A 15,506-nucleotide genomic window follows, 5' to 3' on the forward strand; every position below is an offset into this window, starting at 1 on the left:
CCCACCCCACCCAAGAAAAAAAGAACGTACATACAATTTTGTGCAACATCTCATCTTTGTAGGAAAAAATGACAAAATGAGGCAAACAAATGTCTTTTGTTGGAGTAAAGAAAAAAATGATCACACATTCGAAGCTCAGGTAGTAAACCTTATTTAACAAATTTGGCACGGATGTCCAATATCGGCATAAACTGTAATATTCAATATGAATATAAATTGAAAACATCCTATTACTTCATACGGAGAATGTATAATTTGTTCACGTCCTGAATATAATAATGTACGTCATATATATAAACTAAATTCAATTTTAACTTATAATCAGTGTTAACAAATTTCATTGAGCTACTTCATCAATGGGATTAAAAAGCATTGAAACAATTCAAGAAAAACAACACATATTAAAGGAATAATAGCAAATAAGGAATTACTCACGTACCAAACTTCAGACAGACTGTCAAGCTTAAAACCCATGCCAAGTTCACACAAGGGATATTATCACTTTTAGCCCTTACCAGAAACTATTTACATTTAATAGTCGAAAAAGTATATAAGATTTATATAATTTTTATATATAACATACATAATATATATATATATATATATATATATATATATATATATATATATATATATATATATATAATATTTTTTAAAATATTATATATTTATTTATATATGTATATTTGAAGTTTTTTGAAAAATTTAAACCCGTTACTTTTTAAGTATTTTAAAATTTCATACCCATAAGTCTAAAATTCATTCTAAAGTGGTTAAACTTATAAAAAATTATTTTAAATAGCGATCCTCAAATTGGTTACATGCGACATGACAAAGCAGGCTATATATATATATATATATATATATATATATATATATACTAATTTTAATTTAAGCGGCTGAATGAAAAGCTTTTTAGGTTAATTTTTCAATTGTTTATATGTGCTCTTCCCTCTCTTTTGATGCTTTAAAAATGGGCCTTAGCCAATTTAATTTGAAAAAATGACACTGTATAACCGCTCTCAAAATAATAATTAAATTTTTATTTTATTTTATATATATACATTCTGTATGTCATATACAAAAATTATATAAATTTTATATACTTTTTCGGCTATCGAATAGAAATAATATTTGGTGTGGGCTAAAGGCGAAAAAAACCCATTTGATTATGGGTGAGCCCGATCAAACGGGTCGCCAAGCCTATGGCACCGGGTTTCCGTCCAACAAATTCCAGAATAAAACATAAATATACGACGATCAATATACAGTCTTTTATCTTTCGAGAACCAAAGCTACGCACGTGTTCGCTCTTCGATTCCTCTTCATTTCAGGTAAAATTTTCATAAACTTTCTTCAATTTCAATTCGTAAAAACCCTAGTAATGAATCCCCAAATGCGTAATTTCCCAATTTTCATCCAATCGCCTGAGCTTCAGATCCCCAATCATGTCCTTAATCTCGAAAACCCTAACCCTAATTTCACTTTGCAAAGCCTGAAATCCAATTTAATGGACAAAATCCAGAAATCACTAGGCTCAATTAAGGATAATTCTGTCTATTTTACATTCAACGGTCGGCCCATTAAGGATTCAACTTTATTACATGGTTCTGGGATTAGCCCTTTTTCCACTTTAGTACTCCGCCTTCGCCTCCGTGGAGGGGGTGGAGATGGAGGTGCCACGGGGGCAGAGTCCCGGGACTGTTATCTTAAGATGTATGCAACTAAGAAACCGGATAAAATTGACCCGAATGAGATTAGGTTGTCGAAATGGTTGAATTGTGCTTTGTCCAACGAGCCGTTGAAGCATCCTGCTGTTGTCGACAAGCTGGGGAATTTGTTTAATAAGGAGGCTTTAGTTGAGGCTTTATTGAAGAAAAGGGTGCCTAAGCAATTTGGGTATATAAAGGGATTGAAAGATATGATTCCGGTTGAGCTGTCAGTGATTCCGGGGAAAGAGGATAGAGGGGTTGGTGATGGTGAGGGGACGGGGTTTCAGTGCCCGATAACGGGGTTGGAGTTCAATGGGAAGTATAAGTTCTTTGCTTTGAGGGGTTGTGGACATGTTTTGAGTGCTAAAGCTTTGAAGGAAGTAAAATCCTCGGGTTGTTTGGTTTGCCACAAGGAGTTTGTTGAGAGTGACAAGCTTGTGATTAATGGGAGCGAAGAAGAGGTTGCAGCTTTGAGGGAGAGAATGGAGGAAGAAAGAGCAAAATTGAAGGATAATAAGAAGGTGAAGAAAGGGAAGAATGGGGATGTAGCTTTGAATGGTGAAGAGGCATTGGGGGTGCCATGCTTGAGTGGGATGAAACATGGGATTGAGGATAAACTGACAGAAAAGGATGCGAGGAAAGTGGAAGGAAAAGGTAAAGTTGGCATTAACAGTAAGATTGAAGTGAAGGATGTGAAGAATAGTGCGAGTAACGGGTCTGGGAAGCGATTTAAGGCTGTTGATATAGCTCCAGCTCATGCTACAAAGGAAATCTATGCCTCTATTTTCACTTCTTCAAGAAAGACCGACTTCAAGGAGACTTATTCTTGCAGATCTTTGCCCCTTGGAAGAAACTGATCAGCTACTTCTTTTGAGGTGGTTTGCTAGTGTCTTGGACTTGGTTTTATTGTTTTAGAATGTTGTTTCTTGAAAGATAGTTACATGCTGGATCACTGTGTCGTAGATGTTGCCTCTTGCCATTTGATTCAGTCGGTACTTTATTGGTGTAACATGACATTTGTGATTGTAAATTTGATATTTCTCGAGTTCTGGTTAAAGACTAGTAACTTTATGCTCACTCGCTCTTTTACCTTTCTTTTTCTCCCCCTTTTGTGGGTGTGGAGGTTGAGATGCCCATTGTTTGTTAATTTCTTATAAATAATTGGTAATGCTAATAATTCTTGTCATTCTGATACCTCTCAATCAGCTGTAAGATAGCGTGATGATCGCCTTGAAGGTGGTTGACTGTTGTCTCAGATTATTTCGCCCTATGTTTGGCTTGTTGCACTGCTTTTCCTGGAACATGACAATCTCATTTAGTTCGGTACAACTCCCAATCCTCATCGAGGCTTTAGTGATTGATTAGCTTTATTGATGTGGTGTAGTATTCAATCTAGAACCTTTATTCCATTGCAGAAAGGCAGACTATCTTCTGTCAAGAAGCTCTTCTCTAATGAAGAATGGCTTCTTTGTTCCTTTTTCTTTTGGATTTTCTAGATGTTATGCACCCTTTGTTTACCTCTCTTCATTTCTTTTGATAATTCCTTTCTTAGACATGAAAGTTAATTTAATTCTGAATGCAGCTGGAGAAGACATGTTCTTAACAAGGTTTATGTCAATTATCTGTTGTTTTCTGTATGAATTGCTTTCTGGTGGTTTCAAGGTTGTCTCGTATGTCGCTTCATTGTGTTGTGCCTTCAATCTGGTTCATTCCCGTGTGCGCCTCCTTTGCCTATCTTAAAGATTGCGTTTATCCAGTTGCAATACGATTTGCCCCTGCCAAATCACTCGACTAACTGGTCATATAATGATCAGAAGATTGTATAATCTTTGGTAAGTTCTCTTAAAATGAAGGCATGTTTTCGTTCACCATCATCCTCTCACTTATCTTCCACCTAATGCTTCAAAAGAAGTCTATGCCTCCACATTTTCACTTCTTCAAGAAAGTCTGACTTCAAGAAGAGACTTTTACTTATAGATCTTTGCCCCTTGGAAGAAACTGATCAGCTACTTTTTCTGAGGTGGTTTGCTAGTGTCTTGGGCTGATTTTATTGATGAATTAGAGGAATGATTGCTCAATGTGATATCAATGGTGATTGTTTACTAAATTTTGATGAGTTTGAGATCATGATACGTTGCTAGACAGATAGATATCAAGTTGTTTGTCATTGTCACTACTAGCCTTGTTTAAACCTTGTTCATCGTTAACTTTGTATTGGTAAATGATAGCATATTCATTCTGTATATTTGATAGTTTAGATGTATATACACCAGCAGTATAATTGAGTTTTATATTACCAGTGCGGGGCTATCTATAAGGCAGGGCCCCGCGCCTGCCTGATCTTTAAAGAATGTCATTGATTTTCACTTTGTTGCCAAAGTAGCCCTTGCGTATTTGTTAGGCGAGTCAAATAACGTATATGCCCTTCAGATATAATCGTATGTCCTCGCGCCTAAATAAGGTAAAACACATTTGGTAGAGAATCTACCATATTGGCAGAACAAAAAATCAGAAATAGTCTGATTTACAACTGGTAATTAATAAATAGTCACAGTTTTAAAAGTATCAAAATTTAGTCACTTTTTCATGCAAAGATAAATTCTGAACAAAAACACCCTTAAAAATCTGGAAAAAATTTCAGTATAATATGTTGGAGCTCTATAATCCAGCATTTTATTGTGGAACTTTCTGCGTTTAAGTTATAATAGTGTCTATTTTTCACTGAGTTTGTAAACGTTGGCTATTTTTCGATTATCAATCCGAAAATTGGTTAGTTCATGCTATTTTGACAGAGCTTAGCTCAATAGTGCTACGATCAATATAAGTAAAAGTCATATATTTTTTGTCATAGTTGTAAAGAAGTGAAAAAAAGTATGACAACAATGATAGAGTAAATGGAATAAGTTTAAAAGTTCATTAGTGAAAATCAAAAATCATGAGTTTGTAAGATAATCTGGTACATTAAATGAAATAACCTTAATGAGGTACCATTAGTAAAAAAATAATAGACATCATAACAAGCTGGTAGAGTTTGAAAGATAATTCCGTAGAGTAAATGGAATAAGTAATACTACGTAAGGTACAATTAGTGAAAACTAGAAATTATGATAATCTGATTGAGTTTGTAAGACAATCCGTAAAGTAATAAGACAATCATGTAGTGTAAATAGAATAAGTTTATTGAGGTACCATTAGTAAAAATACGAAATTATGACAATCTCGTGGAATTTGTAGTTATTCAACAAAATAGCTAGTTTGACTAAAGCATGAAGTCATACCGTTTTGTCATAACTCGCTTGCTTCTTTTCTAAAACGTACTTTTTCCTCTTATGACACCTGATAAAGTTTGTAAGATATGTAATATGATAATTGATAACTAGGTAGAATACAACAAATCCTCCCAATTTTTTATATCTTGTTCATGTCACAATTAACCAATTTTGATTGCTTTTGCTGCCATCTCTTCTGCTCAACCTTAGGGTATTTTTAGTCCGAATTTATCATTAAACACGCGTTTGTACATATAGGGACCATTCTCGCTATGTTGTCAGTTTCGGGGATAAAATTGCACGACTGGTCCCAAAAAGTTCCCTTTTTTGGTCAATCTCTCTTTCCACTTCCAATAAATGAATGAAAATATATGGGATTTTTTTTTATGAAATATGGTTTTCAATAACTTTCTAGAAACACACATGAGATATTGGTTGACCCAGTTTTTTCCCAAATAAAAAAAAACTGATATATTCAAGCAATAAGTTACTTTACCCTAAAAATAGGAAAATAATTACTTTATGATAAGCTTTCATATTTACATTAATCATTCTATCTCAATCGATCCACCTTTTATGTAAGTTTGTGTCCTCAGCTAGGCTATCAAGACGGATATTAGTGGATATATTTAACTGTTGCCAACTCGATTCTTTTTTGTAATCATAAATTGAAAAGAGTAAAAAATTGCTTCGTTGTTCCCTTTTTTTTGCCTTCCTAGACGTTATCTGCCTTTATTTTACCTCTCTTCATTTTTTTATTTTTTTTTGCAATTCCTTCCAATGAAGTTTTACATGGCGTAGCCAAAAACATCGTGTTAGACATGAAACTTCGTTAATATGAAGTATATATTTTTATCAATTTGATATTTAATTCGCAACTCATCAATCATACAATATGAATTTAGCCTTTTTAAACCCTACTAATATTTTTATCATTGGAAATTTCGAGCGTTGTTTAAGTATGTTGCACACCAACCTTGCCTAACTTGAGTTGGGCAAGTGCACATATAGCCATTTTCAGGGATACTATTTAGAGATTAGCCAATACTTATTTTGTCCTGAAATTTTAAACTAAAAATTTCAACTTCAGGATAATCAGGATATTTTTGTCCTGAAAACCTGAAATTCAAAACGCACGGACTAATTCCTAAATAATAGCCCTTTAGAGTAGCTACTTGATATCATTTTTACTAGTACATCCCATCAACATAATAGAAATTTTAGACAAATAATTAATTAATGGACCCATAATTTCTTTTGTTTTGGTTTAAAATAATTTGTAATAGGGAAAACAAGTGACATATTTGGTGTTAGCATCGTTTGATCTGGAAGGAGATCGAAATATTCCATTCAATCTCACGATTAGAAGATTGTCCAATAAGGTAAATTAATAAGAGGGCCGTCCCAACTAAAATTTTGGATAATTTTCTCCGTAATACATGATAATTTCTTTTTCATGAATCTAACCTACATTTATATATACTTTGAAGCCTAACCAAGTTTTAATAATTATTTTTTTAAAAATGGTTCTTAATTGTTCTTAAAAACACGAAACTAAATATGAAACCTAAACAAGGATATATTTAATTTACTTTTAATAAATGTCAATAAAAAATATCTCAAAATCAAAAAAAAAAAAAAAAAAGGTGAGCTTATTAGATCTTGTCTTGTGAAATTAACAAAATAAAGTGAAATATTTAAATAATACTTATTAAGAAAGTGACCATACACATAATTAGAATCAAACATTTTAAATAAATAAAATAAATCGTCTACAACAGTCATATTAAATATTACTATTTTTCAAGCAAGAATCAATATTGTTGTCATTTCTCTAACATTTAACAATGTTAATATTATACTGTAAAGTGTACTTAAAATCATAATTATATATGGGATTGTTACACGAAATTTATTGTTCACTTTTCTAACCGGTATACATAGATTATATATTGACTATATACAGTTATACACATATTATATATAAATTATACATATTTGATATATTCGCCAGCTATTTTTGGTTTAAGAAATTAAATGGACCGCTATTTGGATTAATTCTTCCATAGTATTTAGTGGGCTCGGAGGTGTATGCAGAAGGATTCAGGGAGTAAGAAATTTACAGATAAAAAAGAAATTGCATAAGGTTTTAAGTTTATTCATTTGAAAATACAAAAAGGAAAAGGCATCTGTTTCTTTTTGTATTTTCCAGATATATCTTTTACTAAAAAGAAAAATATTGCATAGTTTAGGCCTTAGGGGAGTATTCTGATTTCAATTAAATTGCCTAATTTCTGGAATTAGGTTTTGTTTGGAAACTTCCAGAGCAATTTGGATTTGTTTTTCAGTATAAAAATCTCATCTTGGCGACAAAATTCTGTATTGAAAATGAGGTTAAATTTCTGTTTCAATTCACTCCATAACCACAGCTTCTGAAATTTGAGTGAGTTTGACTTTGCCTTAGGCCTCTAAATATTTAAGGCTCCAAAATATAAAGTATTATTATTATTATTAATAATAATAATAATAATAATAATAAAATATTTCAAATTTAATATTTTTAAAATTTTTGTAGAGGTAGGATTGACTGAGTTAGTAGGATAAATTTTTTTCTCTAACTAAATTAAATAATATATTTACCTTCTCATCAATTCTATTTTTATTCCTTTTTGTGTAGTCTTTTTGCATGTTTCTCACGATTTTACTTTTTAATTTCAATTCAAATTCTCTAAATTAACTATTCATTTTCGTCACATTTGATTGGTTTACACATCAGAAAGCAAATTATTTTGTGTCTCATCTTTTTCAACTAAGAAATCCCCGAGAAAAGTGTCGCAATGTTTAAAATACAATGGATAATGGGCTCACCTCTTTACCATTTTCATTTAAGGGGAGAGTTCAATACCATATGACGTACGCCTAACTCACACATCATGCCTTCGCTCTCACCATTAGATCAAAGCCATATAGATTAATTTTTCTGTGTCCCACTATTATATGCATTTTATAAAAAAGTTTCAGGGTATTTTAATATATTTTGATTTTAGGCCATCAGTTCTCTTGAGCCGCCCCTGATTGGTGATCAACAATTATTTACAGACCACTGCCCTACCATGAACGTGTTGTTCAACTAACTTCATTCACATTTGGTAACTGATGATACATTCACTGCCTTCAACGTTCTTGTCATTATTGTTTTATCTTTATTGAGACTCAAGAAAATTTAATTGAGAATGTTAGGAATGGACAAGTGGCTATAGTCGGAAACTAGTAAAGCTTTAATTTAGGTCCCAAATTTTTTTAATAATCCATTTTATGATTCAATATTAATGTTTGTATAAAAAATAAAAAAAAGTACAGAAATATTGTAAACAAACAAGAAATATTGTCTACTCTTTAACAATAAAAATATTTTAAAACTTTGAATCAAACTACTTAAATCTTCATATTAGTAAATATAATTTTACAATAATATCAAAGGTAACATATTGTAAATACATGTCTAACATCTTATTTATTTAAATTACCCATTTTTAATATAAATAATAATATTATAATGTGAAGTTAAAAGCTTTGTATCATTTAAGAATGTTATACTATAAACAACATGTATGAAAAAAATGGCAACACTAACTTGTTTTGCATATGTTTGTGTATACGTACTAATAAAAAAAAAGTATAAGGTCTCTTATTAAAATTTGGAATGGAGTCGTCCTTGGATCTACGGACTCTCTGGACTACCCGTCTATGTCTCCTCGGCCGCGGAACATAAATGATCTAACATACCTATTGAAGTCATCCCAAGCCTCACTACGGAGTCTCCTCCTCAGATCACGTGGAGGAGTATACTCCGTAATGATAGTAAAATATATCTGGCTTGTACATGGTACAATCTAGACGAAGCTCAAATAACCCCCCGATCAACCGTATGAGCTCGATCACGAGCATGTAGTAGCAGTCATAGCGAGTAATGTCTATCTCACGCATCCCAAGGGTAGAAGCTACCCTTCGCTGATATATAAGAAGGACGATATCTCCCACCCAAGGGGTGCCTAAAAAAGATACAGTTCAAAATTAGTACATAGCACTAAAAGATAATAAAGCATGCACACGTGTTAGTGATTATAGCTTATGGGAAAGTAAGTCTATTCCTAATTTTTGGCAACATAATTATTTGCTTGGACATCATTTTTCTTTTTCTTATTCTGGGTAAAAACTATTTAACCAATATCTAATATGGTTGGAAGTTTATATATCCCATTAGTGTGAAAAAAAGACTATGCTTATGCACATCCAGCTTGCAATGTACTTGATTGGAAGAAATTAAAAGCATTCAAGAACCAAAGTGTAATAATCATGACTTTTACTTAAAATCCAATTTGACTAAATTTTAGTTTGTATATCGAATCAACTAATTACTCGCATCAGCTCCAAATCCGTGTTTGATCATCATTTTTAACACTTTCATCCATTTATTTGAAAAGAAAACAAAACATTTCAACTAATGCTCATGAATGCAGTTGCTTCAGCAATTACTTCACATTTGTGATTGTTAGAAAAGAAAAGCACGACTATATATCTGGATTGCTCAAAAATCTAAAGGCACTACAGATTTGATGCTTGAACTTAAGCAATCCTAACTTACAAAACTCAACAAAGCAAAAAACTTTACCGTATACTACTACATAAAAGAGTTACATGATTACAGAAAGCGAGTAACCACGTTATTTACACATTACGTATTAAAGTAAATTATGTTGATTACAGAAATTTATTCAGCTATTTCAATCCAAAAAAACAGAGGGAATTAACTCAGAAGATTTTATCAACACGGTATATGGGTTAATGTCAGGGGTTTTCTCTTGCAAAATCCCACGGGAAGAAGCAGTACTGGAATATAAACATATTTTTCCTAAAGACTTTCAACTAGGTGTGGTTAGTTTAACTTAACCTAGGCAGTTACTTGAACTATAGTTAGTTAGTCGTTATAAATCAGTTAGTATACACCAGCTATGTTGATTTCATTTCTGTTGCTCCTTAGGGAGATTTGTTACACCGAATTCATTAAAGTTAATACAGGCTAAATAACGGAGCCTAAATTGGTTAAATCACACTTAAATAACTACTACTATAAATAGGCTTAAGTTACAATGTGATTAAAATTTATTATATCACATGAGCAAGAGAACAACCTAGTGGGTTGCTCCAGTGGTGAGCAACATCTACTTCCAATCAAAAGGTTGGGAGTTCGAGTTATCCAAGAGCAAGGTAGGAAGTTTTTGAAAGGAGGGAGTCGAGGGTCTATCAGAAACCGCCTCTCTACCTCAGGGTAGGGGTAAGGTCTGCATACACACTACCCTTAAGTTGCAATGTGATTAAAATTTATTATATCACATGAGCAAGAAAACAAAATATTTCTTGAATTTCAACTTTTGATCTATTATTTTACTAATATTTAACCAATTCTTTCAAAATTACGCACATTTGAATATAATAATCAAAATTCTAATTGAGAATTGATTTCAAATACGATTAAATTATACTATGAATTTTTAGTCTCAGTTAAAGCTTAAATTCGAATCTGCTTAAATTATATATATATATAAAATGACCCAACCGGTCATTTTAACTTTTAGAACCTCGTTCCCTAAAATAAAATTTTCCATAAGTGCTTGTAATGATTTATGACTTGCGGGGATGGTTGGTTCGAGATTTGGAAGTGTTTGAGGTGAAATCGGAACAATTATTTTCTTAAGTTGGCCTTAAAGTGCTAAGTTTGATTTCGGTCAACATTTTGAGAAAACAACTCCGGAATAGAATTTTGATGATTCCAACAGCTCCGTATGGTGATTTTAGACTTAGGAGCGTGATCGAGATTTTATTTGGAAGTCCGTAGTGAAATTAGGCTTGAAATGGCTAAAACAAGAATTTAAGTTTGGAAGTTTGACCGGGGAGTTGACTTTTTGATACCGGAGTCGGAATACAGTTCCAAAAATTTTTATAGCTCCGTTATTTCATTTATGACTTGTGTGCAAAATTTGAGGACAATCGGAGTTGATTTGATATGTTTCGACATCGAATGTAGAAGTTGAAAATTCTTAGTTTCCTTAAGCTTGAATTGGGGTATAATTCATGGTTTGAGCATTGTTTGATATGATTTAGAGGTTCGACTAAGTTCGTATGATGTTCTAAGACTTGTTGGTATATTTGGTTGAGGTCCCGAGGGCCTCGGGTGAGTTTCGGATGGTTAACAGATCAAAAATTTGAGTTAAAAAGCTGCTGCAATTTTTCCTATTCTGTTGGACATTCTGGGCTGTGATCGAGCCCAGATATCGAGCCAGATCTCGAGCCCAGATATCGATCCAGATATCGAGCCCAGGGTTGACGAGGTACATGCTCGAACTAGTGTATCGAAGCCATGATCGAAGGTCCAGCTCGAGGGCCGTGATCGAAGGCAAGGCTTGAGGGCCAGGATCGAGACCCAAGATCGAGGGTCACTATCGAAGGTTCAAGCTCGATGCCATGATTGAGGCTATGATCGAAGGCTCAACCTCGATACCCTGATTGAGGCCATAATCGAGGTCCAGGCTCGAGCCTGTGATCGAAGTCGCGATCGAAGGTAAGGCTTGATGGCATGATCGAAGGTATGGCTCGAGGGCTAGGATCGTGGCCCAACCCTCGATGCCCTGATCGGAGGTACATGTCCGATGCCGCGATCGAGGCCCTGTTCGAGGCCCAGTTCCGAAGTGCTGGGCAGTGTTATAAAGAGAGGACATTCGTCCCATTTGCCATTTTTGACGAACTTGAGCTTGAGCAAAGACGACTTTTGGCAGATTTTCAAGGGAAAAATATTGGGGTAAGTGATTCTAACTCGGATTTGGTCTACATATACAAGTATATCATTGTTTTCACAATCTAATTAGTGTTTTGAGATTGAAATTTGAAAAAGTTTAGAAATCTCATAGAAACGAAATTTTTAGATTTCGGAGTAGGATTTGAGTGAAACTGGTATGATTGGACTCGTAATTGAATGGGTTGTCGGATTTCGTAACTTTCGTTGGATTCCAAGATGTGGGCCCCACGGACGAATATTTAATTAATTTCGGGATTTTTATCAAAAATGTAGTATTTCCTTATAGAATTTATTTCCTATAATTTTTAGTGATTGTATCGAATTATTTTGGCTAGATTCGAGCCAGACAGAGTTGGATAATCGTGGAAAAGGCCTTATAGTGGATTAAATTGGAGCAAGACGAGGTAAGTCTCTTGTCTAATCTTGTAAGAGGGAAATTACCTCATAGGTGATTAAGATTAAATAATTGTTGCTAATTGTGGGGGCTACGTACGCACGAGGTGACGAGAGTCCGTGCGTAGCTACTATTAATGCTAAAGTCCGGGTAGTTTAGGACTCAAAGCATGTATTACTTGTGTAAATTGTATTCTTTGATTAATTAATATTAATTGATATATATGAATATATTGTGAATTGTTAGATAAAGATATTAAAGGATGGAAATCTCATATGCTTAATTTTTGTTTAAATCAATTAATTGTTAAAAGAAATTGTTCTCCTCCCAAATTTATCTTATAATAAACATATTGTCCTTCCGGAGGCACATAAGAAAATGTCCTCCTTTCTTGTGGAGCGGGCCGAACGCCTCGGCAGGATAGATGCATCTATGGATCGCGTCGCACGTCCCTCGGCAGTGTACACGACACTCTAGATCGGGTCGTACATCCTCGGCAGAAATCGTGCTTAATAATAATAATAATTACACGATACTTGGACAGTTCATTACAGCTTGTAAAGTTATTTGATAAATTGGAAATTTATTGAAATTAAATTGTAGCTTGTAAAGCTATTTGATAAACTGGAATTCTTATTGAAATTGAAGGATTTACTTAATAGATTAGAAATTATTTGAATTGAAGGAATTTAATTATTATACTGAGAATTATTGGAATTGAAGGAATTTAATTACTTTTACTGGTTCAATAAATTATTGTTAATTATGTGAATCATCGTTGATATAAATATTTCTATTTTCATGATTATTTAATATTATTGACCCATAGTGAGTGTCATAGTCGGCCATCTCGTCTCTACCTCTTCGAGATTAGGCTTGATACTTACTGGGTACACGTTATTTTCGTACTCATACTGCACTTGCTACACATTTTATTGTGCAGGTACATATATGTATAGCGGCCTTGTGGGCGCAGAGGTGTTATAAAAATTGTGGGGACATAGGTGAGCTGCATTCTATATTACGATCCGCAGCTAACAGAATATCCTTCAGAGTTATTATATTTTCCTGTCTAATTTGTATTCTAGACAGATGTTGTATTTTATTTTAATTCTCTAGTAAATGCTCATGTACTTGTGACATCGGGTTTTGGAAATGGTTGTGAATTGTTTAGAAATTTAGCTGCAAAAATATTTATCATTTACTCTATGAGTTTTATCTCTATAATTTTATTAAAGAAATTTTTATTTCAAAAATACTAAAATGGGTAATTAAGTTAATTGATTATGGTTGGCTTGCCTGACAGTGGTGTCCGGCGCCATCACGACCTTTTGGATTTTGGGTCGTGACAACATGGTATCAGAGCACTAGGTTCACTTAGGTCTCACGAGTCATGAGCAAGTCTAGTAGAGTCTTGCGGATCGGTACGGAGACGTCTGTGCTTATCTTCGAGAGGCTACAGGGCTGTTAGGAATACTTCCCTTTTTGATTCTTCATCGTGTGATTCAATTCCTTTGAGGCTTATGCCTACATTTCCTTCCTATTCAATCTTATGCGATGTGAAGCGTTTGTTATACATTGAGGATCGAGGAAAATTTTAATGGTACTACAGATGTAGTACAAGATACTTATCCTTGTATAATTAATTGGGCTATTGTCATCGCCTTGCGAAAGGCCGCTCTGTCATTTCAAATTAAATATCAGTACTACCTAAGGTTTGAGATTTGGCATTGATTGTTATGACGATTCATGTGTTGTTATCGCACAATGTTTATGAAATGGAAAAATGCATGTCTATATGTCAGGGCAGTAAATGACTTGAAACAAGGTTTTCTCAGTACATGATTCAGAGGTTCCATGTTTTAATTCCAGCGGAGAAAAAGGCAACCGGACTATGAATGTTCATGTTGGGGGTTGATGGAGTAACGAAGCTTGATATTTTCGAGTGTGGTAGAGTTCTCAATTTTGATGTGGTGTCATCGCCTTGTAAAATTCGTTAAGGTTCGCCAGTGTTATGGTTTTCTTCAACTCGCCTTCACGACGGGGTGTTAAGAATTGGTATAGGGGAAGCAGTCGTTAGAGATCGCGGTGTGCAGTAATTCAGGATCGAAACAACATTTCTAGTATTGATGTCTCAAGAAGGATGATCGTCAGAAAGGTTTAAAGCTGGTAACGAGCTATTGGTTCAAGTGCTACAAAGACGGATTTTGAGTTAAGGCAACAACTGGGCAGCAAAGGATGAGGAAGGACATATGGAAGGTGCCTTGCGGTTGTTAGGTTCCGAAAAGGCCAAGTGTAAGAAAATAGAAGCAGAGTAGTTTCTTAAATGAGATGGTTGAATAAAGTGGGAGAGTGGCAAGGTAGCACATGGGTTACGTGGTAGGATGATTACATGTCTTGAGGAACATTATGAGTGATTTAGGATGTAAAATGGACAGTGACTAGTTCTACGGACTTAATTTAGAATATTCGCTGCTATATTGAGGAAGATTGGATAAAACAGGAGGGAGTTGCTTGATATGAAGAAGGATACTACATGACTTTGGATTGGAAGGTATTGTCGCCCCTTTAGTTGACATCCATGAGGAGTGAACAGACTGGTGCAGCTGGTGAATGAGCTCGGACTCAGGATGATCTACTGATTTCGTAGTAATTGCACCCAGTGCAGCGACGTTGGAATATGTCGGCATGTAATTTCCACATGTGGGTTATCTCCTGTGAGCATGTTAGCAGTCGCGTGGTGTTGACGAAGCTTCTGCGAAGAATTCTACTGCCTACCCGGTAAGAGATTTAATATGTAAATATGGCTAGTGGTTCAGAGTGTTCATTAAAGGTTGATAAAAGGATTTCGAGAAAATTTGGCGAGTTGCGTGTGCAGGATCATGTCAACGATAAAGAAAGAATCTCGGTGGATTCCTGAATTTTGTAATTGTAGCTTCAAGCTAAGTGGGAGAGCCCCATCGTCTATGATTGGATTGCGTAGTGTCAGGTTGTGCGGTTTCTGATTATCGGTGTATTGGTGGGTCATTGCAACTAAGGAAAGAAAACATCAGTGGTAATTTGAGCAAAGGATTTGGGGAATGTGTGCCATATTTGGCCTTATCAATTCATATTCAGTTTTTTGGAAGGCTCAGAGTTTATGCTTCGTGTAGATGTAATGCATAGGAAAGTGAGATAGTCGGATATTTCCTTGATAAAGTGCCTATGTGCTAGCAGGGCCTTGGAATTGATCATGTTTGGGAACAAGTCAGAGCAAGTGACTCTCAATAACGGTCTTA

At 34.3% G+C, this 15,506-nt stretch overlaps 1 protein-coding gene across 1 annotated transcript; it reads left to right on the plus strand.

The window, feature by feature from the left end:
* The first annotated feature begins 1,257 nt into the window (after nt 1–1,257).
* Nucleotides 1,258–2,789, plus strand: LOC107823415 (uncharacterized). The gene has a single exon (XM_016650055.2). The coding sequence runs from the start codon at nt 1,385–1,387 to the stop codon at nt 2,567–2,569; it is 1,185 nt and encodes a 394-aa protein (XP_016505541.1). The 5' UTR covers nt 1,258–1,384; the 3' UTR covers nt 2,570–2,789.
* Nucleotides 2,790–15,506: the final 12,717 nt, after the last annotated feature.

This window comes from Nicotiana tabacum, chromosome 18, assembly GCF_000715075.1.
Source record: "Nicotiana tabacum cultivar K326 chromosome 18, ASM71507v2, whole genome shotgun sequence".
NCBI lineage: Eukaryota > Viridiplantae > Streptophyta > Magnoliopsida > Solanales > Solanaceae > Nicotiana > Nicotiana tabacum.